The sequence below is a fragment of the Dreissena polymorpha genome, chromosome 11 (genome assembly GCF_020536995.1).
Source record: "Dreissena polymorpha isolate Duluth1 chromosome 11, UMN_Dpol_1.0, whole genome shotgun sequence".
In the NCBI taxonomy this organism is placed as follows: Eukaryota; Metazoa; Mollusca; class Bivalvia; order Myida; family Dreissenidae; genus Dreissena; species Dreissena polymorpha.
This window is the reverse complement of record NC_068365.1, coordinates 43,809,931-43,835,791: the sequence shown is the minus strand read 5'-3', so window position 1 is coordinate 43,835,791 and position 25,861 is coordinate 43,809,931. Positions and strand designations below refer to the sequence as shown.

Below are 25,861 nucleotides of genomic sequence, written 5' to 3'. Positions count from 1 at the left end.
ATATGCATACCTCAAGACGAAATACGCCAGGAAAGTCATTGTTTTGAAACGCATTGTTCTCTATCTTCTTGCATTATAGGTTTTTATCAGACAAAATACGAGTTTTTGGTTTTCCATTGATTTGCTTCCTGTTTTCTGTTCCTGGCCTTAAGGGAATAAGCCACAGTTCCAGGCTGGTTTACCACAAATGGCGATACCTTTTTCCAAATACAAGTTTGGTAAATATTACCCATCTAAATGTATAGCCTACATCTCGATGAAATTTATCGAATACGATTAGGCACGAATTCATTTCCTTCGATCAATTCTAAATCTTATTGTTATTGTTATCCTCATTAATTAATAAACATTTTTCTAAACAAACTTTATTTGTTGAAATAATTTACGCCGGCGTTGTTTTAGAGGTCTCAAATTTAAAGGGAGGTAAACACTGAGAAAATAACAACACCAAAATCAAGCATCCGGGAAGTAATCACTAAATCCGATCGCTGGCGGTACTGGTGGTATATAAATTGCGTCCCCTTGCGAGCAGTTTACATGTCTAAATTTTTTATCCATTTTCCATTCGCTCTCCGTAAGCAGTTTTACCTGTGAACATGCGCAATATTTTGGTAAGTTGCGATTGTAATCCATCAGGAACACGATTATTCACCAAATTTGAGCGTAATTTTGATTTAACTTTTCAGTATTTTTAAACTTCTTTTTACTTCGTCTGCACTTTCCCCGGTCACATTTATCATTTATATGCATATGGCTACACATTGCTTTTTAAAGATTAAGCCTCAAACCACATAATCTAATAAAATGTTGATCTCCCCCGAATATAATTAGTATTGGGCTGTAAATGTAAGATCACACATTTTATTATTTGCAGAAGTTAGAAGGAGTAAGAAGCCATGCTTGCAAACATCATTTTTGTAACACAACCTTACCCTTTTGTCAAAATCAACAAAAAAGGACAGTTACAAAATGTCTGTTATATCTTTTAATTTATCAAATTTTATGTTTTTTTTATGGTTTTCCATTTTGAGAAGCTGTTCTGCCAAGTGCTGGATATCACGCAAGCCATAACATAGAGCAAAACTGACAGTTTTCAGAAATCAACAAAGTTTCCAAGGAAGAAAGATACAACCCATGGTTATCTTGTCCATTGATTTTCTTGGATGGAACATGTGTGAACTTTTATAGAACTGTGAAGATTAAATATATGTCTGTCTGCATACAAACATCAGCTACGTTGTTATGAAGATGAGATGTTCAAACAATGTCAAAGTGTTGTAAAATTAAAAATTAGAGGGCAATTAACATTCTGAAGAAATACGAATCATTCGTAGTCTGCTTGTCGACCAGTGCATGCCAAATAATGTTAAACTAGTAATAAAAAGTATTTTAAAGGACTCACTACCTAGACCACTATGCTATGATCATATTTTAGTAAGACAGTGTAATTCTAAACAGTAGCAACAAGCTTGTTTATTTAATGCATAAAGGTGATTTCCTGTTTATTGTGTAATTAATCAATTCGCTGTTACTTGTTGTTTCATTATAAATTTATAAACGCTTGTCCAAAACCAGCATTTTTTTTTTAAAAGGTAATACAGTTTTATAAGATATTGTTTTAAACAAGCTGAATACTGTGCTTTATTATACTTATTTTTCATGCATGTATTAAATGGTTTATGTTACATAAGCCATTGATTTCACAGTTTTTCAAAAGATAACACCACTTTGTTAGTACATGTACGTAAATATTCTTGTAAGTTAATGACAGTGTTTTAGAATTAATGTATTTTGTTACTATTTTAATACATGCAAATAAGTGATTAAAGTGTTTTAATCTCCAAACATTACCATACACCTTTGTATATATATGTACTAAATATATTAACATCTTTGACATGCTTCTGTTAGCAGCTAAGCATAGAAAGACAATCATTTACAATAAAATAAGCTCTTATGATTACTGATACATCAATGTTTATTTTATGTGTTACTAAAATGTATTAATACAAAATATGGATGATATACCATGTTGTGTGTTTGCTTACAAACTAATTGTATGCAGTTTGAACTGTTATTTATGAAATGCTACAAAATGGCTAGTTTTTTAGTCGCAACATAATTTCAACTAGGCGACACTACTTTGCCAAAGGAAAGTAAAATCCTTTCCGATGCCTGTATTTATTACATACTTCAATTGCAAAACAAGTACGCTGTCTTTCAGTTCCACATAATTATACATTGATAATCAACATTGATTTGACAAATCACATTCTTTTATGTTTAATCAGTTTATGCTAGAATCAACGAATTTAGCAAGATTTAATTGCATCGAGACATTTAATGAAACAACATATTTCTTGGGTAGGACCAGTACTTGGCGTCTGAAGGGTCATCTAAAGAACACTCACACTTAAGGGCTCAATACCAAGACCCCACAGTCGCTAAGCGGACACCATATCCACTACGCCCAAGCCACTGAACCAGCTTTGAATTACAGAGGCTATATAATTTAATTTTTTGGATGCATTACTTTTTTATTGAAAGTCTTGTAATGTTTTGTACACAATAATTTCCATATATGTATTACAATACATGGTAATCAAATATCTAAGCATTTGCCCGTAAATTAGGTAGCACCAATTATCATATTATCCATATATGCAATTGGAGGTTGCGAATCAATTGAAATGGGTTTGAGACAAAACTCAATATTATCGTATAATAAGCTGAAAACATACGTGTTACACCTTTACATTTCTTTTATTTTTCTGTATCATGTAGTCTAACATAAAATATGAGTTGTTTTCAGCCAACCAATAAAACAAAATGTAGAATGTTACAAGTTACAATATTAATTAACAACTTGTTGCAAACCTTCAAGCGATCCGTTTTGACACAGAATAACAACTATATAAATATGTTTGGTTGCGTGCGTGCGTGCGTATACGTATTTGTGTGTCTGAGGCCTATTTCGACCAGCTATGGACAGGGTTTGTGCAGCTTGTGAGCAGTTATACACGGGAGGCTATATGAACACAACATTAAACCAGAACAGACTTGAGAAACTCGCAGTCTCTTAAGGTTTTATCCTATTTGCTGCTGATTGGTATCTTACGGTTGGAATAGAAGCCTTTTAAACTTGAATCTAGTAAGAATGTTTCTTAAGGGGTGTTGCGGCAGTTTATTTAACCGAGGATATATTTATAGCAACACCGATGATGCTATTATCACAACTCAATATTTTTGTTATCATTATCATCAGAAATGACCGAGATGGTTCATAATACAATTGTCAGTGGTTCGATCCCAGGTGGTGATAACTTTGTTTTAACTTTTTTTTCTTTCTTTAATTTCATTCTTGTTGTATACTGGAGCTCTTTCGTCCTGTTGTTTACATTTATCAATTTAAAGCATTAAATCACAAACTTCAAAACATACCGAAATCTGTGAACATGTACATGTCCGTTATTAATGATTAAGGTCGAGTTTGATAATGTATGGTCTAATGTTTGTGATTAAATATTGTTTTTTTTTATTAATCTCTGTTGGTAAGCTGTTGTGATCCCAGTTTAGATTGTAAACAAATTCTTATGTTTATGCATATTTATAACAATCTATGTACCGGTACTTGGGTTTTGTCTAATTGCTGTATTTTATGAAATTTGACGAAGGCGGTAGGGATTGTTAAAACAAAAAATCTCATTTTTTTTTTATTTGTGTTTTATAATAACAATACGTAGATGAACATATTTGAGCAGTTTCGCAGAATTCTATTGACGTTTTTTTATGGGCTGACATAAAAATTATAAAAAATAAATTTCTTAAAATTAAACTTGTGTACTCCATTTTATTGGTAGTGTATGGTTTAATTAAATGGTATATGATGTATCTTAGCTTATATATTATCTACATGTTGCAAATTTCATAGGTTATTAAATATTTTTACGCAATTAGAGATTTTTCAGTTTTATTGAAAAAGTACATGTTATATGATGGTGAATAAAATCAAAACAAGGCCGATGACCCTATGTTTTTGTTTCATGTTTCATATAGTATTTGTATATATATCTTAAATATAAATTTTGGACTAAATCTATTAGATGGAAAAAAATCAGCAAAACACCCCTTAAGTAAATGTGTTTTTTCTCAGGAATAACACATGTGTCAAAGTTTGTATCCGATTATAAAATGTTAATACAAGGTCGCCAATAACCATTTTGTTTGCTTACCTCCTGCATGAGGGTTGGGTGTCCTCTTGGTTGGGTATCTTGGAGGGGGCGTAAGCTTGGAAGGCTGTGAGCGGGCAGGCACTGGAGGCGGCGTCTGATTGGTTGGTTGTGTGCGGGGGTAGACGGGAGGTGGTGGCTGATTGATCGCTTCCTGGCGGGCATAGAGAGGAGGCTCCTCCCCGAAAACGATCGATAGGATCTGTAGCAACCCCAGCAGATCAGAGTTGGGCTGGAAGCATATCAGAAAATACGAGCCTCGCTCTGGAAAACCAGGCACAACACCTGTCTGAAATATGTCATCCAAGATTTGCCTGTCCAGTCCGCATAGGCTGATAAGGGACAAAACTGTAGGCTTTACTTGATGTTTGCTGAGAATAGACTTTCTTTAAACAAAAAATACCATAAGCGCTGAAACTGTCATCCCTGATTGGTCTTGGCGGACTTGTAGAAATAGTGATACAATATATTTCAAAGACTTTTACTAGTGTAGTGCATAAACATAACGATTTTTTTACAATTTATAGAAAAACAAGTTGTACAGATAATTGAGTATTGTGTGCACGTGTTAATACAAATGTACTAAATTAGAATCTTATAGTTAATAATTCGGTCAAATACTGACAGCCAACCGGCGCAAGTTAAATAACGTTGGGTAATCCCAGACCAATGTGAGGAAAACGACCACAGTTATTTTAACATTGAAACGTCGAGTTAAAGGCATTACTACCTTTAACATGTTTGAGATTAAAAGAGGAATAGAGCACCTTTCGCAGCAATATTTCCGATTTCTGTCGCCATAGTGTTCGAGTTTACGGACGGTATACTTTCTAAGACCAGTCGATGACGAATTTCCATTTCATAATGTAAACGACCATATGTTATGTTTTAATTGTGCTGTTTTATTATTGACGTTGGCTTGCAGGTGATTTAATTACGTAAATAAATGAACATGTATGTGAATTCTTAGAAGCAATATACCTATTTCACGTGTAATTGCAAACTTTTTAATCATGCGAACGACCACATTCTGATCTTATAGGTGAACAACAACACATCTAATTAAAAAACCCACAATTGTTTGTTTATATTTTGTTTTCAAAAATAGGGGTATAATAAATATTACGATCTGATCATTATATTTCGACTATTGCATTTTTATGTTCCGTATATTCATGTTCATTTTGTATCCAAAGTAATTGACCAACAAATCAATATGCCCCTAAACCAGTGAATCAAATAACTTATTTGACCACTTATCTTATCAAAGTTTGATTAATTAAATTTAATTTACAGTTTCAACATTCGGTTTGTTAAATTCGTTTGTTTGCATGCATAAGTATTTACTTAAATTAAAAAGAATCCTGTCGCAATTTAGTTGCATATCGTATGTACATCGTGAAAGAGGATATAAGATCAATACAGTTTATATACTACTTATAGAATTGTTACCAACAATGTATTTTATTAAAGATAGCATCATTGCATTCAAGTGACACTTGAACCAATTTTTTTGAAAACCTCATGAACTTTGTTACATTTGATCCTGAAACATATGTAGTGAATGTTTATACTTTGTTATTGATATTCCGATTTGTCCCGCTGTTTCTGCAAATTGTTTCTGTTGACGAATATTTTCTTAATTACCAGAGCATTGCCACAATAACGGCGTCTACATTATGTTTATTTGATTTCTCTGTCTGATACATTAAGTTTAATTTCTAATTTTGAGCTATATCATGAGTTGCACGTGTTTTCGTTCGCATAAACGTCTAGTGTGTGACCGTTATCATATTTTATAAGTCCACTTTACAAACGCTAGACCATTATGTTACTATTTTTTCCCCGTCCTAATGCCCTTAAAATGTGTAAGCGATTTGTACATGTGTATGAAATCGATCGCTTGAAAATTGACGAATTACACAACCCATCCTTTACATTAAGAACAAATAGTTGTTTGAATCGTCAAATAGAGATTGTCTTTGAATGCCCTCAGAAAGCATGGCAGCTAAGAATACAAACAAACCACCTACATATAAGATGTATTGGCGTGGACGTTGCATCGTTCTTGTCCACAAATATCAAAGTGTTTAGGTAGAAAACGTCAATACATACCTCATGTCTCGATTGTTTTCTGTCAAAAATCTTGTGTTTGTTTGCATTTGAGCTGACGTAATTAAATGTAATTTTTATAATACATGAACTGTACACATTAGGTATTTCATTGCTTTTAAAGTAAGTATTTAAAGTAAACTTACACTTGCAATAAGTTATAACACTGCTAAAAGGTGTTTAAGTCATTGAACCGATTTAACAAATATGACACTTATACAGTATTGTTTACGTACATAGTTCCATTCCCTAAGATATGGCAAGTCGACTTTCCCGTTCTGGTCAACGTAACGCCCAGAGTTGATCTGCATGGTGGCGGTTGGTGTTACAAACACAATTGGGGCACTGCAAGGGTGTGTGTCCATTAGACAGACCTTGATTGGGATGTTGTACACGATACCTGTAGATGTAATTATTCAGGTACGGAATAAACCACACATAGACGACGAGCTTTAATATATATTTCACAGCTTTATATAATAGCATACATATTTTAGTGTAAAATAAGTGCTCTCTGAAAAATATAAATGAATACGTGGTTTCAAAATGTTTGCCAAGAAAGGACATTACTCTTATACAAACATTAACTCGAATTTAGTTCATTTTAAACATGGATCACTTTCGTGAGTTGTCTACATGGTTATCAGAACCGTCAATCACTATTATACACGTAAAAGATTCAAGGGAAAATCGTGTTGGTAATACAATATTACACAAATGAACACACGGTATAATTCTTGTCAATCTATGTTGGTTTATCAATAATCGATATGTAATCAATTTGTTAGCTGTTCTATTTAGTTTCATCGTATTTTGTTTAATGACTTATCATAGAAAGAACAGACACCATCCCTTCCCTTGACAAATTATATGTACATCACTGACTTTATTTTATTTTATTGAATTATGTGCCTCTGCTAGTGTGTCGATAAAGCTATCGAATTAATTGCAGCAATGAAATGATCAATATTCAAAAACTTCTCTCTAACGATAAACACTATGTTAACACAAAGAACATTCTTCTTAATCTGGAAGAATTAACAGTTTGTAGCTTAAAGTGATATTATGGGCATTTTTCACTGTTGAATTGAGCTGAAAAGAATAACAAGGTCAAAAAAGTTAGTTAAAATGTGTTTACTGACCAATTATCTGCAACTCATCTTGCTACCAGTTGTTTATAAAAATATATATTATATTCGATATTTTACGTGACTCACCCATTCCTTTAAGCCGAAATGATCCGTAAAACAAAATAGTGTCTTTGTGTCGTATGAAAGAATCTGCACTAAAACTAAATTAAGATTCACATCGTAAATCGAATCAGTTTTGTCGTCAGTTGTCAAAACGAAAGTACGGTTGATATTCAAATGCATTATTTTTCTCTTTCCGTGATATTGTTTTAGTATGTTGATGCTGCATTAACAAATATAAGTGTATATGAAGTGAAAACACCAAAAATAAATAACGGTTGCGATAGACACCTATAAACTGTAAGATGCCCATAATTTCACTTTAATAGAACGGTTTGAACAACCGATCTTCATGGCGTTACTTTCGATACTCATTAACTCCAAAATTTGTTGCACAGGTTGCAAAACACCTCTTATATTGTAACATACTATAAATGCTGACCGTTGTATTTCGTAGGGATCGTTCCATACAGTTGCAGGAGCATCATATTGCTGCCATCTGTGAACACTGGAATTTAAGGTAAGTGATATAATTCATTATCTGCAACATCACTTTGCTTTCCGTCATTTTCATATTAGAAACACTCATTACTTATATAGTTATTACTGCTCAAGAACGTTTAACACATGTCAACAAAAGTGATACTCTTGAGGAAAGCATTACTGGCCTTCGACTTTAAACTTTGTCGCATCTCTCTCATTTTTATTCGAATCACTTTCAAATAAATTTACTTATACCGCGCTAACAAAATATTTTCAGCGGGAAACAATAATGTGTGAAATGTAATAGAGTTATCATGTTGTCAAAACTCAAAATATAGTTGCAACGCTTGGTTCATGCTCAACTTACTATATGGATTATATTCAAACAATTGAAATGGAGCTACTTCTCTAAGTCTTTTTTGAGAAGCTGGTTAATATCCTTACAATACAAACCTCGCCTTTTTATTTACGGTTATTTATTTGCATTTCATTAAACTTGATTAATACAATTAGCAATTAAGAAAAAAACATGGACATATATGCTCATATGCAGTCATAATCAGTATGCTCGTAAAAGCATTCCTCGGAACCAGTCTTTATATGCGCGGAGGTTGAAACTGGCTTGGTGAATATTACAAAATAGCTTAGATACGGGTCGAGATGGGAAGAATACCAATATCATTTCATTCATAACCCTTCAATCGTTTATTTGTAAACCCACGTATTGTCATCTAAATGAGCTTTCCGGGGAAAATATATGTTTATTGCACACCAAAAAAGTAGCATGTAATGCCTGTAATTATTTCCGAATGTAGTCAGTCAACTTAACACATGTATAGAAGTGGAAAGTCTGAAATATTTTGAATTCAAATGAATACTATAGAAGGAGAGTGAATGTTATGACGTGGATATATTAATGAAACATGCCAAATTTAAACTTCGCCGCTGCAGTTCGACTGTCCTAACCCGAATGAAAAATAATCGCCAAACTACACTACTTTCAGACTTGCAAACACACCTACATTTGTAGCTTTAAGCGCATGGCTTTATGATGAATTTATTAATGTCTTAATCGTACAAGTAAAGGATGAAAATTAAGTATCCTTAAACGCTCGATTTATAATTTTTTTGGAAATTCATTCAAAGTATTTGACTAAATCCAATATGTTTTAATGGTATATTATATAAGCTTTAAACACAAAAATCACGTTAATATAAAAATATTAAGAGCTACTACTGCAACAACGAAATCGCATCCAATCATAAATATTGTTTCCTAAATGAAGCGTTAATGATAAAGTAACGCACCCGATTGTTCTTATTTTCATATGATAATTTCAACACAACAGATTATAATCAATCGCACGCAAAATCGTTTGATATGGACAGTAATCTGCTCAAAAAACTGTTCCAAAACGAAACCAAGATATTTAACCTTACATCATCTGCATAAAATGTTTGTCGGTAATGGCTAGAAATATCATAAGTTTACAAACTTTGCGCATAAACTGATTAATCATTTATGTTTAATGTGTCGATGATAAGACTGGCATTTGAAATATGTCTTACCATAGTCCTCATAATGCGGTTTCAATCCTGGAAATGTGTTGATTGCAAGAAGAACACCTGACTTGGTATCATCTCGATATTTGTACTGGAAAAAACAGACCGAATTCATATCTTATTTTAGAAAGACCAACTACTGAAATGAATAGTCAAGATGGTGTTACTTTAACGTACATATGGTCGTGTTTCTCTACTTACGATAAAGTGAATACAAAGCATCCAGTTTTATTAAATTGACTGTGCGATTCTTCAACAAGATTAAATGGGCTTATTGAGTTGTTTTAATGCAATAATATATTATTAAGTATTCATTGAATGAGTGTTTAAACTTAAGGTCTTCTTTTCGAAAACCACAGAAATAACTTTTTTAGATTGTAAAAAGTCGTCTACTTCGTTAGTTACTTTTTGATTTTTTTATGATACCACGGAATAATTGTATAGATGGAAACTTTGGGCATCATGTCAACGTGTACTTTACAAGTGAGGTATGTTAATTTGACATCCTCATCAACATTCTTTTTTATCAGTTTAGTCAATCTGTGGTGAACGTTAAACAATGTTAATTTCATAATCGTATTTGATAATATCAATTTAAGAAAAATTTAAAATCATGTTTAACATTTTACGAATCAAACGCGTGAGCTTCAAAGCCAATAGAGATCCAATCACAACTTTACTGGATGTAAACATATCGGCAATCATCACGTGCGTGTCTTATGAGGTCATGACTTGAACAGTTTATTGCATCATTCAGTTAAATGGCATGAATGTTTTTAAACGCAATATAATTAACAAAGTATGTAAGTGTTTAAGATGGATGATAATTATTTTATTTAATTACAAGTGTTTGGAGTATATATCTCGAATGAAAACGGTAACATTTCAATTGTTGTACTCTTTAATAGTGTATGATGTACTTCAATAAATTGAATTTTAAAGTTCTGTGTTTAACAGTTTCCACGTAAATTTTAATTGCTAGCGGCATTCTACAACGAGCGTTATTTTCAAATCATTTTGCGGAAATAATGCTACAATTTCGGATGCACAATTCGGATTCAGAAAAGAGTGTTCAGCCGTTGATGCCATATATATTCTGATGTCAGTTGTACACCGATTTTTTAAAATGAAAATGAGCGTCTGATTGTTGTTGCCGTTGATATGCTTAATTGTTTTGATAGTATATATCGCAATCCATTATGGCTAAAAATGTACAAATCCGGTATACAAAGCAAAATGTTACGAATAATTCAAATTATGTATGAAAATGTAAAATCATGTGTAAAAGCATGCGCGACATACTCTGAATACTTTAGCTACGCCGTTGGTTTACGACAAGGGGAGGTAATGTCTCATATTCTTTTTTCATTGTTTGTTGAGGATTTGGAACTTTGTTTACAAGACAGCGTTCATTCTGGTTTAAATATAGAATTTATCACTTTAATGATATTTGCAGACGATATGGCCATTTTGGGTAAATCACTAGAAGAAATTTAGATTATCATTTATCATAATTGTAATCGTTTAATGATTTCAATCTCATGCAGACAATCTTTACCTTTATTGTAACTCATGGGGACTTACTGTTAATACTAGAATTCGTCAAGATAAGATATGGACATATAATGGAAAAACTATAGAAATGGTCGATAATTTTAACTATCTGGGCGCTATTATTAATTATACTTGTAGTTTTATATTAAATCAGGAACATTTAGTAGGAAAAGCTCTTAAGGCTATGAATACTTTAATTCTTAAATGCAAAGAGTACGATCCTAAACCTAGAATATTGTTTCAATTGTTTGATGCCTTTGTTAGCTCGATTTTAAATTATGCATCAGAGATATGAGGGTTTAATAAATTAAAAGATATCGAACGCATTCACTTTACATTTTGCAAAAGGTTGTTACATGTTAAAAGCAACACATGTAATGCAACGGTGTATGGTGTATTAGGTAGACACCCACAATATGTATATATATATTTTCGCATTGTAAAATATTGGCTTAAAGTTGTAAATAGTGAAACTATTATAATACAAACTGTGTACAACCAAGCGATAAATGATTGTTATAAAGCGTATAAAAAATGGGTATCGAATGTAAAAAAGTTGTTAAATGATTATGGATTTTCATATATATTTGAAAATGCAAATATGATTAATACAAAGTTGTTTTTATGTGAATTAAATGTAGAATTATAGATACATTTAAACAAGAATGGTTTGGCAATACAAATAATAGTTCTGTTTTAGATATGTATTTGATCTTCAAAACAACTCTTGAATACGAAACGTATTTAGATGATCTGCCAAAAAGTGTGCATCCATACCTTGTTAAACTAAGGACTTCTGCCCACCCTTTGAGAAGTCAAACTGGAAGATACACGCGTAACCATATTCATCATAATGAACGATACTGTCAATGTTGTGATAAAACGGACATGGAAGACGAATTCCACTTTATATTTAAATGTCCATGTTTCCGTCAAATACGGCAAAACATTAAAAAACTGTTTACTTTGTGAATCCATCAGTTTTTAAATTCCATACTGTATTGAACTCAACTTGTAAAATTGAAATTATAAATTTGTGTAAATAGATGAAGGAAGCTCTAACCGTAAGAAATTCTATCAAAAATAATATTATCAACGAAAACTAAGTATTTCCTTACTGCCGGGGAAATGATATTTTACTTTACAGTCGTACTACTTTGTTAATTATACTTTGTCTCTAATTGTTAGATTACATTTTGTTATAACCCATACGTTGTAATATATAGACACATGCCAGTATGTTGCATTATATTTCATGTATTTAGACGATGAACATTTGTATAAGTCTTAATAAACTGTATGTTATGTTCTGTTCTTTTATCTACTTGTCAGGATGCGATGTTCATTCATTCATCAAAAGTTATTGAAATGCAATTTAAAAGGTAATTTATTTAATGAATCGATCGTGGCTTCGTTAGTTGAACAACTAGAGTCTATAATTACATTCTTACAACGTTTGATCTTATGAAAAAGAGGACGATGTAGTTAAAATGTATCGATTGTATCGATTGTATCCTTTTAGAATATATTATTTATCATTTAATCTATTACTTGGATGCCTAACACAACTAGCAAAATCTGACATGTTGTTAAACTCGATAAAAAACACCATCGAAAACATACTCAAAATCGCCATCAGCATTATAAGCATCATCATCGAATTCAGTATTTCTGCATTTGATTGTTTTTGTAATAAAGCATCTTCTTGTCTGAGTGTTATGTTATATGAAAAAAAAATGGTTAAAAATAAAGTGTTAATAATAGTGAATGTCATAGTTGACTGGAAATTTTAAATGATTTCAATGATGATATAAAAATGTAATACAGTGTTGACTTTTGACTGAATATTTGGTTTTCTTGTGCTATCAAAATAAAATAAAATATGCACGTGATCAGAATTAGAATGCCGAATCATTATATAATATCCAAGTATTCATTTTTGTTGGCAATTACGATAGGGAAGCGCCATTGAAACGCAAAAGGCAAAAGCAAAGCTGTAGCCAGGACAAAAGTTATCACAAAAAACCATGGTCACCTTAATAAATTGATTGTATAAATGCTCAACATATTTTTTATGAGTTTCAAAGAAAATTGTTTTTCCGTACCTTTAATTTTAGATTATTTAAACAAAAGGTTTGATTGTGAAAATCCCTTTGTAATTATTTTATTTGTATTAAGGATATGAGACTCAAACTCTTGTTCAATATTTTTTTCATTGAATGAAAGTCTATGAAAGTTACTACTTTTTTACTTCAAAGTGCCCACAATAAATGAATGAAGTAATGTTATACAATGTGCTTTAGTAAACTATGTCATTGTTTTCTACTATTGTAACATATATCGTGTTATATTTTATGGTACACCATTTAACAGTGCATTCTGTGTATTGTATAATTGAGCGTGTCAACATCGATGTTAAGTGTTTATTTTTTGATCCTTATATGTGATTTTCTGTGATTAATATATTTGCTAAGCGATTCACTCCTATTAATTACACTGCAATGAATTAGCAAATCGTGTAGTCAATAAGATAACATTGTTGCAATTTCAGAATAATGACTATTCCATTTCCGACATCATTTTAAATACTTTAGCATAAAGTATATTTATAACGTTGACATTAAAATATATAACAATTCCAAAATGGTATCAAGGTTAAGATTTACTGAGCAATAAATGAAGTAGAGATGGCTTGAGACATCCCTGTAACTTGAAAGATTGTCCCATAAAGACTTAGAATTTCATGTTATTATTGAATCAGAGTGACATTAAACTTGAACCTGTAAACACGTATTAATTGGAGGAATTTTAAACCTGTGACATGTTTCAGGAGACAATATATTCGTCCGTCGTCCGTCGTGGTATAATGAATTATCTGCATAATTCATGTTATATAACTTTACATCAGACTCAAAATCCTTACCTTTCTACACAAATCGACTATTATCTAGATGATGATTATACTATTAATGTTTAAAAAATGTTATTCGGTATTTCAACATATCGATGTAATTTTTGACATCAATATATAGTCATTATAAATTTAAATGTAACAAGTGATGTACCGACATTTACATTTTTATACTATGCTAACATTATGTTTATGCTCATGGTTAAGTCCACATACGGACGGTAAAACGGGCGGACAAACGGAAGGACCGGGAGGTAACCGAATCCCTTTCCGTAGTAACAGATAGGCGACTAAAAACGAATTCTAAGGCAACACATGTATTATGACCACTGTATACATATATCTTAAAACCTTTTTTTGTAGCCAGGACTGGGTTTAAGTGAGGTTAGTTAGAATTTACTTCCAAGATGGCGTCGTTTTCGTGTTTTTCCTGAAGGAGTAGCGGATATTTACACCGGGAAAGCCACTTAATATTTATATTGCTTTTTAATGAATACACCCGTTCGGCTCCATAGTGAGCTCCCTTCGGATCTTGTTTCAATACCGTAGACATCGGAATAAAAAAATATTGAAGCAAATTGACAATAAATTTGTTGTTTAATTTCGTGACCTTCGAGAATTTGGCTGTTCAAATATAATTTCCTCTTATAATATACAGTATTTGTGCATGTTTACAGTACACAATAACTTAAATAATAAGTATTTAATCATCGCGACGCGTGTTTATCTATGTATTCATTAAATTCCGAATTATATGGTTCAACCCCCTTCGTTTTAAGTAAGTTAAAACCTACCTTACTTAAACACAATAAGCTCCAGATTACACATACCCCCATCCCCCCATGTACTTGTACGTATTAAGAACAGCTAGATACTAAATAAAACATTTTAAAGCCATTTACCTTCTTCAGTGAATAATCAAAGAACGGTTCAAACGAAGACATAGTTTGCGATGAACAACTTACACGTTATTATATAAATCAAAGATTGCTATAAATGAATTAAAACCGAAAGTAACAAAAGAGGAAATTATTAATCGATTTAGGTCCTTCATCCGATAAGGGCTGAGATTTAAGTAGCAGGAAATCTCTTCAAATGCCTTTATCTCTGCACACGAAAAGATCAGGGTCAATAATAACATTAAAAACAACTTAAGAGCAAGTGACATGTTTTTGTACTGTGTGCTTACCGACATATTTATCTGTGGATTTAACAGAAGTCATCTATAAATCGTCAAGTGTAATGATAACTATATATATATATATATATATATATATATATAACTAAAACTAAAACTAAAACTATATATATATATAGATATATATATATAACTATATATATATAACTATAAATAAATAAATATATATATATATATATATATATAACTATATATATATAACTATATATAACTATATATATATATATATATATATATATATATATATATATATAATATTATGTTAGTTTTGGATAAAGATCAAGTTTATCATGCGAGGCATAGAACCATGGTAGCGCGAGGCTTGCCGATGGTTCGGGCCGAGCATGATAAACTTGATTTTCATCCAAAACAATATAATATTCTATTATCCTATTATTTCCTTCCATTTTTTCATTAATAAACTTTAAATATCGCAGTTTTTGACAATTTTGTTCTTCCGTAGTTAGCAAACCCGAGTGAGTCATTCCGCGTAGATTTTATAACAAAGTACATGTAGTCCCTGAGATAACAAACGTTTTATTGAACAAACAACCTTTGTAACATATGCCACTCATAATATTGTGTTGAAAACGAGACAACGCTCATTTATATCAATAACAATAATTCAATAACGATAGCTCTATATTTTTTTCGGGGCACTTGAATTCACGCGCAAGGCTCGTCGTAGTCAGTCGGTTAGCGAAAATTTGACATGTGCTCGCGAGAGAATTTGAATTTCAAGACTTATTTATTTAGATTTGTGAGTGATCCTGTACTCGAAGAGTTAATGACATTGAAGTTTTGGATGTTAAAGGTTGCCCCATAAAACTGTGATGTTAACAGCCTTGCTGTTGAAACATTGAATTCCGTGTTTACAGTGGAAGTGGTGTGGTGGGTGGGGTACATGAAATCTGAATTCAAAGTGTATTCAGGAATTGTGCCAGACACTGGATTTGTTTGTGAGGTTAGTGTTGCTGTACATGTTGTGTTTGTTTTTCTGATTGTGTGTTCAGACTTCGATTGTGCTTTTGTTGAAGTTGACAATATAGCTGAACATCTTTGAAGTTGCTTTTCAGTCACTGAAGAATAGTTCAAGATGGACTGAACATTCTTATGACCAGAAGTAGCCATAATTTCTGTAGGAGGAACATCATGGCCTCGCAGCTTCTGGACAAGATGTTTTCGCGCAGAGTGGTTTGTGTAACGTTTGCCATCTGGAAGATTTGCTGCCACCGCCATGGTTTTGAGCATCTTTCCTAATTTGACCTCTCCAAGGCGTTGTCTCAAAAACCACTGACTGGAGCAACCCTCTCTGGTGCGCGGCGCTAGGTAAAATGGATCATCATCGTTTGAAATCCATCTGGTCGCTTTGCTGAATAAGCCTTGTACATGGCGATTGGGTCACGAGGAGAATTTACCCCAAACATCTTGGGGTTGACCTTCCTGTAGTCGCCCAGATTCTCACCAGTGCGTGTTTGTGTCTGCCTCTCATAAAACTCTAAGAATTCTTCACCCTCGGCAGTGGTTCGCAGCTTCACATCTCCCCATCTAAATAAAAGGTATGAAATGTTTTTTGTTTTGTTTGTTTTTTATGATAAAAATCTTTTTTTCTACTATTGCTATTTTTGTACACCAAAAAATAAATAAATACACAAAAATACAGTCATGGCCTACCCATTTCGTGATATATGAGTCGCGAATTGTTCAAATTGTGAAAAAACGAGTCGAGAACTTTCTAAAATTGTGAAAATTTAAGTCGCAAACTTTCTATAATTGTGAAAACCTGAGTTGCGAACTTCTTGTACTTGTGAACATTTGAGTAGCGATTTTCCAAAATGTGTGAAAAACAGCCATTCTTACAGACGGAAAAAAGCCCTGAACAGTGCCATTTGAATAGTTATGGCTTCCATAACTTAAAATGGTGTTTTTTATTATTTTGAATGGCGCGCCTTTAAACCGGTCTGTCAGTACTATATCAACTGTTTGCTAGAGGTCTTTAAGCTACCATTTTAATACTATATTGATAATATTTGTAAATAAATTTAGATGTTGTATTCAAATTTGAATTAAAAAGTTAAGTTGTTGGCACTTCCACAATTTTGTCAAATTTGGTGACATTGGACTCTGGCAGTGGACAGCGACACCCCTGTAAATCATTTGTCACAATAACAGTATCATTCAACAATAATTTTATTTGAAACAAGCTTTTCTGCATTTAATACGGTTTCCAAAATTTTATTAGTTTCAAACAAAATTGTTAAAGTTGCTTTTCTTAAAAAAAAAACACATGTTATTTGAGCTATCACTAATGATTGAAAAAATTCATTTTGATAAAATAGAGTTAACCACCTCAAATTGTGTTGTTCAGTTGTCCGTCTTAAGCCAAAGTGGAGACTGTTATTCAGCCACATTGTATTTAACAGGGAACATGGAGTGTGTGGACCAAGGACAGCAGTTTCCCACATCTGGTCTATGTCCTCATCAGTTAGAGGTTCAGCTTCCCTTGGGCGGTTGCCTTGGCCCTGTATAGAGCAATGTTCAACTGTTCGATAATGTAAAGGTATGCATTTTAGAGGTGGTGTTCTGCCTTACATTACAGACATCCATCGGACAACTCAAATAGCTTAAATTGTTTGTATTAAAGCGAGATTATACGATTTTTCATCTGTGTTTAATTGTTATATTTTTGATAAAATATGTTACAATAACACAAAATAGGCAAGAAAAATTATCCGTTGAAGACGAATTTGATAAAATGCAGCAAATACAAATTAGCGTCCCGAGCCGATTGGGACGAAGATATACCGTACATATTTTCCTACAATAACCGAAGCATTCGTCTTTTTATAAGGATCAGAGTTTGGTGTTCGTGTGTCGTTTGAATATATATCGTTGCAGAAATTTCAAATGAATTGTTAAACTTAATTTAGATTCACTCGTACATGCATGATATACATGCTGGTGAATATGACTGTACAGACATTTTCGATTTCAGAATTAAATATCTGGCTTATTTCGCATTTTTCGACATATGTTCTTCTTAACTTTTTTTATACATTTTATATAAATTCATAAATATTTGACAAAATCGTATAATCTCGCTTTAACATTTCAATTGAATAATCCAGTCAAATGTACTTATTGGTGTAATTTACATTAAAAAAGAAACACAACTACAAGTGCAGATTATATGCTAGTTATTAGAAATGCTATGAATAATTTCAATAATTTATGCATTTATTTGGATAGACTATGCATTTATTTGGATAGACTTCTTTTCATTTTTTATATATTAAGAACAGAAATAAACCTGTTTCTTTAGGCTCTTCTTTTTGCATTGAAGGTTTCACGAGTCAACGCAAAGTCTGTTCCGGAACCGGACATAATGCTGTGTGCAAAAAGATGACGACGGAAGTACCGATCCAGCGAACTTAAAAAGCCTCTCAATGAACTTGGTTCATAGTCCGACCCATCCGATTTAGTTAGAGACAGGATGAATCTTGCCACATAGTGGTCTAACTGATCAACGGGAATTTCATGTATTTGCTTTGTTTCGCCTTGTTGTGCAAGATATCTGCGAAATTTGTTCATATCAGCAAATGTTTTTTTGCTGTGTTTTTATTTACTTGGTCAGTGATAAATTTATTGACATGTTCAATGTTAACATCCTTAAACTCATTGCTTTTTGAAGTTTCTTGAATGATTGAAACCTTTTTTTGATCATTTATGGGAATGTTCTCAGAGGCTAGATTGTCAGTCATATCAGAAGCAGGTTGTTCCAGTTCATTGTCAAAATCAAACAACACTCTGGCATCAAACCCAAACTTAGCCTGAAAGTCTTCATATGAAAGTTCAACAACATCTTGTGTATTTGCAATTTGCTCATTAACTTCAGTTTCAAAGTCACTATCATCTAGTATTAAATTAAAATTTGGATATTCAATATGAGCAGACATTTTGTTGAATTTTGTTCTGTTGCAGACAGCAATTTTAGTGCAGAATATTTACAGCATAAATAAATGAAAATAATTTATAACAAGAAAACGAATGTTTTGTTTTATTATTTATTTCTGTATTTTATATTATTTAATAACATTCTGAATTAATAATAATTATAAATCCATTTATTTATTTATGCCTATGAGATCGTTGAAAATATTAGTTTCACATGAACTTTATGAATGAGGTCAAAAAGTTCCGTCTATAAATAGCCATCTGAAAATACCCCAACTAATGTAAATAAATGAGTTTCCATAATATTAAAAAATAATGCTGCTAAAAACAAGCCGTTGGTATGGATGGTATTTGAGGGTTTGCCCCTGTTACCATTTCTAAAACCTATTGTTAAAACATTATTAGACCTTTTACGAACGCACGCTTGATAAACAATAGTATAGAGTACACGAAGGAACATCACTGGGCACGTCCAAAAAAATATGCACGTGATTGCTTTAGTTATAACGGAAATACACACAGCAAACCACCGCTCATAGTGCAAATATTGCTTTTACTGCCCCGTGAACTTGAACACATTTCTTGGGGCATATTGGGCAGCTCTGGGCCTCGGGGCCGCAGTCCTCGCAAGCGATACAGTGACCACAGGGCTGGTAGGTCAATGCCACACGTCTTACCTTGCAAATCTTACACCTCAGTAAACCTTGCAGCTTTCGGAGTTCCTGAAGTTCCTCATCGATGGTTGAAGAGTCGTTTCCTTAAAACGTGGATACAAGCTTGTATGGTCTATGATGTACAAAACATCATACGTGTTACTTTGATATATTTTCTTTTAATTAAAAATAACTATCGGATAATAGAGAAACATGATATTTTTGCAATTATAATAATCAAATCGTGCTAAATCTTTAAACGGAATGGATGTTTAAATGCGTATTATTATGAACATAAAATTACTAAAAAATACCTACATGGAGCTAACTTCAATAATCAAAAGCTATATATATATATATTCATAATAATAGTATAAATAAACCATAAACTTATTATATAACTGGATCAATTATTGACTTTGCGCTATACAATAAATAAGCTATATACAGTCCACTCTCGTTATCTCGACATCGGATATCTCGATATTCTCGATATACAGTCCGACCGAAAGACTGACATTCCAACGTACATACTGATAAATCGGCAAATATGTCTACTGCCCAATCGATAAACAACTTCCCAACTTTTTTTCCTTCTTTATTTAGTTAAATAAACATCGCATATCTCGATTTTCGTTATGTCGAATAATTCGATATCTCGATATAAAGTTTTGTCCCGAGTCCCGATTTTACACGTATTTACTGTGTTTTATCTCGAAGTGCGAATAAATGTTCCAGTTTCGGTAAAAGGTTAGAAAATGTTTCTTTGATACTTCACCGTCTCGCTTCGCCCGGCTGCTCCCGAAATTGTGCGGTAGGAAATTGATCCGTTAATTGCATCAATGATCACACGTGTGTAATGTCGTTAGCCATTAACACTTGAGTAAGGCCTGTCACTTTAACTGCCACTTTAACTTCAATTAACTGCAATTCTTCAAGCCTGTATCTAGATCTGGGGATGTTAAGTAATAAAGATAATAAAGACAAGACACAAAATGGCTTATAATTTTTATTTGATCCTGTACTAATAATCGATTGAACTTTGTATTTCAAACTACAAAATGTACATGTAAAGTTCAGTATTCCGGAACATGATTTACGCATGTTCATATGGAAAACCCTTGTCTTGATTGGACGTCAATTGGATCATTACTTTAAATAGCAACATTACCGGATGGTTACTCGACAGTTTAGAAAAATTATAACCGCATGTGTTCATGCAATTCTGTAATACTTAAAACGTCATTTTAAGCATTTAAATAGCAAAATTAATCGTGCCTTGTAAAAACGCGTATATATCAGGTAGAGATTATTATGCCAAACGGTGACGGCTTTAGTTAGACAACTGAGCAGGTATTTAGATGTTAAAAACAAGGTAAATTTTCGTCTCATTTTTTCATTGAAAACGCCTAATCGGATATCTCGAACTCTCGTTATCTCGATATTTTTTCTTGTTCCCGCCGACTTCGAGATAACGAGAGTGGACTGTATTTGCAATGTTAATGAAACAACATGAACATAATAACGTATTAACTATATACCACATGTACATCATAGACAATATGACATTGCAAAACATTTTTATTCGGTTTAACGCCGTGTTCATCAGTATTTCAGTAAATCACGGCGGTCTGTTAAACGACTCACAGTTTTTCTGTGATGGCTAGTGAACCAGTGAAAATTAAATATAATTATGACAATAATTGACAACTATCCGATTTGAATCAGAGGTAGAGTGAGAATTGCTGAGGAAAGGGTTTCATGATCAATCTCCACACACTTTGTGGCAGGGCCTTGCATCGAACCAACGATCCTCTGATATGAAGTCCAGCACTCCATTGAGCTAGCCGACCCGACTTGCGATAAAGTACTTAAGTGTTCCATCCAGTTGCATAATGGTTCGAAATGTTCATCAAATCGGTTTCGTTTCAGCCTTTAATTTAATATTGAAAGATAACCCATATTTATCCCTCCATAGAATACAAGATGACAAACATGATCGGGTTATGTGACTTATGTGAAAATTAATAAAGTTATTGACAACATTAAGTTTTGCTTTCCTTGCTACTTATATTGTAAAACGAGCGGAATACTCAATAGAAACCTCAAACCATATAAAACACATCCATTGCCATGACTGGACTATTAAATCTAGTTGTACTATTTCGATAACTAACGAAAATATACGAACATTTCCCATTATATTGACTACTTTGATAAATAATAAGTATATGTGGATGTAATCCGGTGTTTTATTAAATTGAAGTTATCTCAAAAGTATTCCTTTCTTTTGGACTAAAACCCATCCTATAGTTAAAATGTCATTTCAGAGGATGAACAATTTTTTTGATGACCCTTCACCATCAAGCAAGCTTTCTAGTTCTTGAGTTTTAAACAGTTCTAAGCAGAAGTAGCAAATTTTATTACAGGTTTAAACTCACAATAGTTATGTTTTCCTTCACTAATATATATTTAAATATCTTGATACGTATTGCGATACAGTGTTACTGTGCTACATAGTGTTGTGCGCGGATTGCCGATCATGATAGCCCTACAAATCATCGACATTTTTACCTGTAGTAGGATCCTCGTCGCTCGAGATACAAGGGCAAGATTGAGCAAGGGTTCCTGTTAAACATAATTTAAAACGTACACACACATACAAAATGCAGTTGATGTACTTGCGTTTAGTGTGTAAATACCTATTGTTTACTTGGAAACGCTCATGTTTTGAAACATTGGCATGCACGAAGAATAAATGCGGAAAAACAAACTAAGCCATTTTCAAGGTTGCATTTTGAATGTGTATTATTAATTAATCGATGTTAAATCAAATACTGCAAAATCTATACACCGAGTCAGATACGTTAATATTCCCTTATTATTCGATTTTCAATTAAATACTGCTAAATGTATACGCCGAGTCAGATACGTTCATATTCCCTACAAATCATCGACAGTGTTCACCTGTAGCCTGATGCTTTTCGCTCGGGATACGAGAGAACGATGGAGCCAGAGTTCATGTTAAAATAAAACGTATTCGTACAGAATGCAGTTTCAATACTTGTAAATTTAGTCTAAATATATAGTTTGTACTGACAAATGAAAAGTCATGCTCAGAACAAAAGGCATTATCTAAGAAATAATGCGTTAAAAAAACAATTTAAAAACATGCTTTGCCCTAAGTTGCTGTTCGAATATGAATTATTAATTATTCGATATAACATAAAATTCTCTATATGTACACGCCGAGTAAAATAATTCAATGTTCCCTTCAAATCATTGACGGTGTTTACCTGTAGTCTGATCCGCGTTGCTCGAGATAAGAGGGTACGGAATAGCCAGTGTTCCTGTTCAAATTGACCAACAAACAGTTGAGACATAATTATGTTAATGTCGTCTAAATTATGTACAGTACAATATGCATTCTGCGCTGCTTGAGAATAGAGAAATATTTTTTTTAGCATATATGTTGCGATGGATACCTAGATTTTAATGACAAATTCCGAGTCATGTTATGTACCAATACCATATACTAAGAACAAAATGCAGGCACATTTAAACAATGGATTCCAAGGTTGCATTTAGAAACTGTATTATTGATATATTCGATATTTTATTAAACACTCCCTATTTTTCAGGTGCACGTCTCGTGAATAAAACGGAATATATGATAATGTGGGTTAAAAAATATAGCTATTTCGGTGCAATTGTTAACGAAACATTAGAAATATAAGCACCACTTTTTGTGCAAATATGTTTTCATGAGAAGCGACGAATATACACATGATGCAGGGTCTAAATCCTGCCCTAAGGCAGAGTATATATAAGACGTAGGACTGACCTGGATACGGTGCATTGCTGCTGGGTGTGGTGGCGGGATATGAACCACGGTATGAGCCGCCCGGGGGGGGGGTAGGCGGGTTCTAGTCACCACCCACACTCAGCATCGGCATACAATGTCCTGAAACAAAACAATTAATTACAGTTGAATGTGCCAAAATGCAATGTACTAGTATGCAATAGGCTATAATGCAATGATCTTTATGCAATTTTATTAATAAAATGTTATATTATACTATGTTATTTAATAATAATATCATACAATATACTATAATGCAATCTGCTATAAGACAATATGCTATAATGCAATGAACACCACTATGGGCTGACCTGGATATGATGTATTATAGCTGGATGCAGGGGCGGGGTATGTTCCAGGGTTGGAGCTTTCCGGGGGATTGGGTGGGTTTTGGGCACCACCCACACTCAGCATCGGCATACCATGTCCTGAAACAAAACAATTAGTGAGAGTTGAATGTGCAATAAAACAGTGTACTAGTATGTAATATTATATAATGCAAGAATCTTAAATGCAAATTTATAAATACAATGTTATATAATACTATGTTATTAAATTAAGTGTGCTATCATACAATATTCTATTATGCAATCTGCTCTAACACAATATGCTTTAAAGCAATGAACACCACTATAAACTGACCTGAATATGGTGTATTGTAGCTGGATGCAGGGGCGGAGTAAGTTCCAGGATTTGAGCTGCCCGGGGGATTGGGTGGATTTTGGGCATCACCCACACTCAGTATAGGCATACCATGTCCTGAAACAAAACAATTAGTGAGAGTTGAATGTTCCGTAATGCAGTTTACTAGTATGCAATATGCTTTAATGCAATGATCTTTAATGCTATTCTATTAATACAATGTTATATAATACTTTGTTATTTAATAATATGTGTTATTATACAATAGGCTATTATGCACTCTTCTAACACAATAATGCAATGAACACCACTATGGACTGATCTGGATATGGTGTATTGCAGCTGGGTGCAACGGCAGGGTATGATCCAGGGCTAGAGCTGCCCGGGGGATTAGGGCGTGGTTTGGGCACCACCCACACTCAGCATCGGCATACCATGTCCTGAAACAAAACAAATAGTGAGAGTTGAATGTGCCATTATGCAGTGTACTATTATGCAATATGATATTATGCAATGATCTTTAATGCCATTTTATTAATACAATGTTATATAATACTATGTTATTTAATAATATGTGTTATTATACAATATGCTATTATTCAATCTTCTAACACAATAATGCAATGAACACCACTATGGACTGATGTGGATATGGTGTATTGCAGCTGGGTGCAAGGGCAGGGTATGATCCAGGGTTGGAGCTGCCCGGGGGATTGGGCGTGGTTTGGGCACCACCCACACTCAGCATCGGCATACCATGTCCTGAAACAAAACAAATTGTGAGAGTTGAATGTGCCATAATGTAGTGTACTATTATGCAATATGATATTATGCAATGTGGTATAATGCAATAATCCTAAATTGTATTTATACAATGATATATATTCAATGTTATTTAATAACATGTTCTAGTATGCAATATGCTATAATTCAATCTGCTATAACCCAATTTGCTATAATGAAATGAACCCTATCGTGGAGAGACCTGGATATGGCGGATGATAGCTGGATATAGGGGCGGTATATGTTCCAGGGTAGGAGCTGTCCCCCGGGGGCTTTGGTTGGTCCTGGTCAGCACCAACACTCGACATTGGCAAATCATATCCTAAAACATAACACTATAATGACAGTTAAATTTGCTATAATTAAGTGTACTGTAATGCAATATGCTATTATTAAATTTGCTATATAGCGAAATGTTCTTCATTTCAATTATATGTCATACTATGTGCCATAGTGCAACGTTATTGAATATAATGTGTTATCATGCAATATGCTATTATGCTATGTGTTTTAAAGCAAAACACCATCATGCAATGTATACCACTATGGACTGACCAGGATATGGTGTATTGTAGCTGGATGTAGGGGCGGAGTATGCCCCGTGGTAGGAGCTGCTCGTGGGGTAGGGCAGGTTCTGGGAACCATCCGCACTTGGGATCGAAAAACCGTACCCTTAAACAAGCAAAACAGTTAAAGTTTAATGTGCTATAATGCAGTGTACTATAAT

The 25,861-nt window shown here is 33.1% G+C and overlaps 1 protein-coding gene and 1 long non-coding RNA gene across 3 annotated transcripts in view; one reads left to right on the top strand and one right to left on the bottom strand.

The window, feature by feature from the left end:
* Nucleotides 1–2,464: 2,464 nt before the first annotated feature.
* Nucleotides 2,465–25,861, bottom strand: part of LOC127849793 (tumor susceptibility gene 101 protein-like) — a 39,749-nt gene continuing 16,352 nt past the window's right edge. Inside the window, exons 5-8 of the mRNA XM_052382545.1 lie at nt 23,135–23,143; nt 6,578–6,619; nt 4,233–4,461; nt 2,465–2,487 (exon numbers count right to left, since the gene is read on the bottom strand). Coding sequence (XP_052238505.1) covers nt 2,465–2,487; nt 4,233–4,461; nt 6,578–6,619; nt 23,135–23,143 — 303 coding nt within the window. The remainder of the gene's footprint in view (nt 2,488–4,232; nt 4,462–6,577; nt 6,620–23,134; nt 23,144–25,861) is intronic.
* Nucleotides 16,043–18,870, top strand: LOC127850038 (uncharacterized). 2 transcript variants are annotated; one of them, XR_008035008.1, is made up of 4 exons: nt 16,043–16,204; nt 16,383–16,569; nt 17,664–17,800; nt 18,584–18,870. It is a non-coding gene; the product is annotated as an uncharacterized LOC127850038 (long non-coding RNA). The 2 variants fall into 2 exon arrangements; XR_008035007.1 differs by lacking the exons at nt 16,043–16,204; nt 16,383–16,569 and adding an exon at nt 16,601–16,799.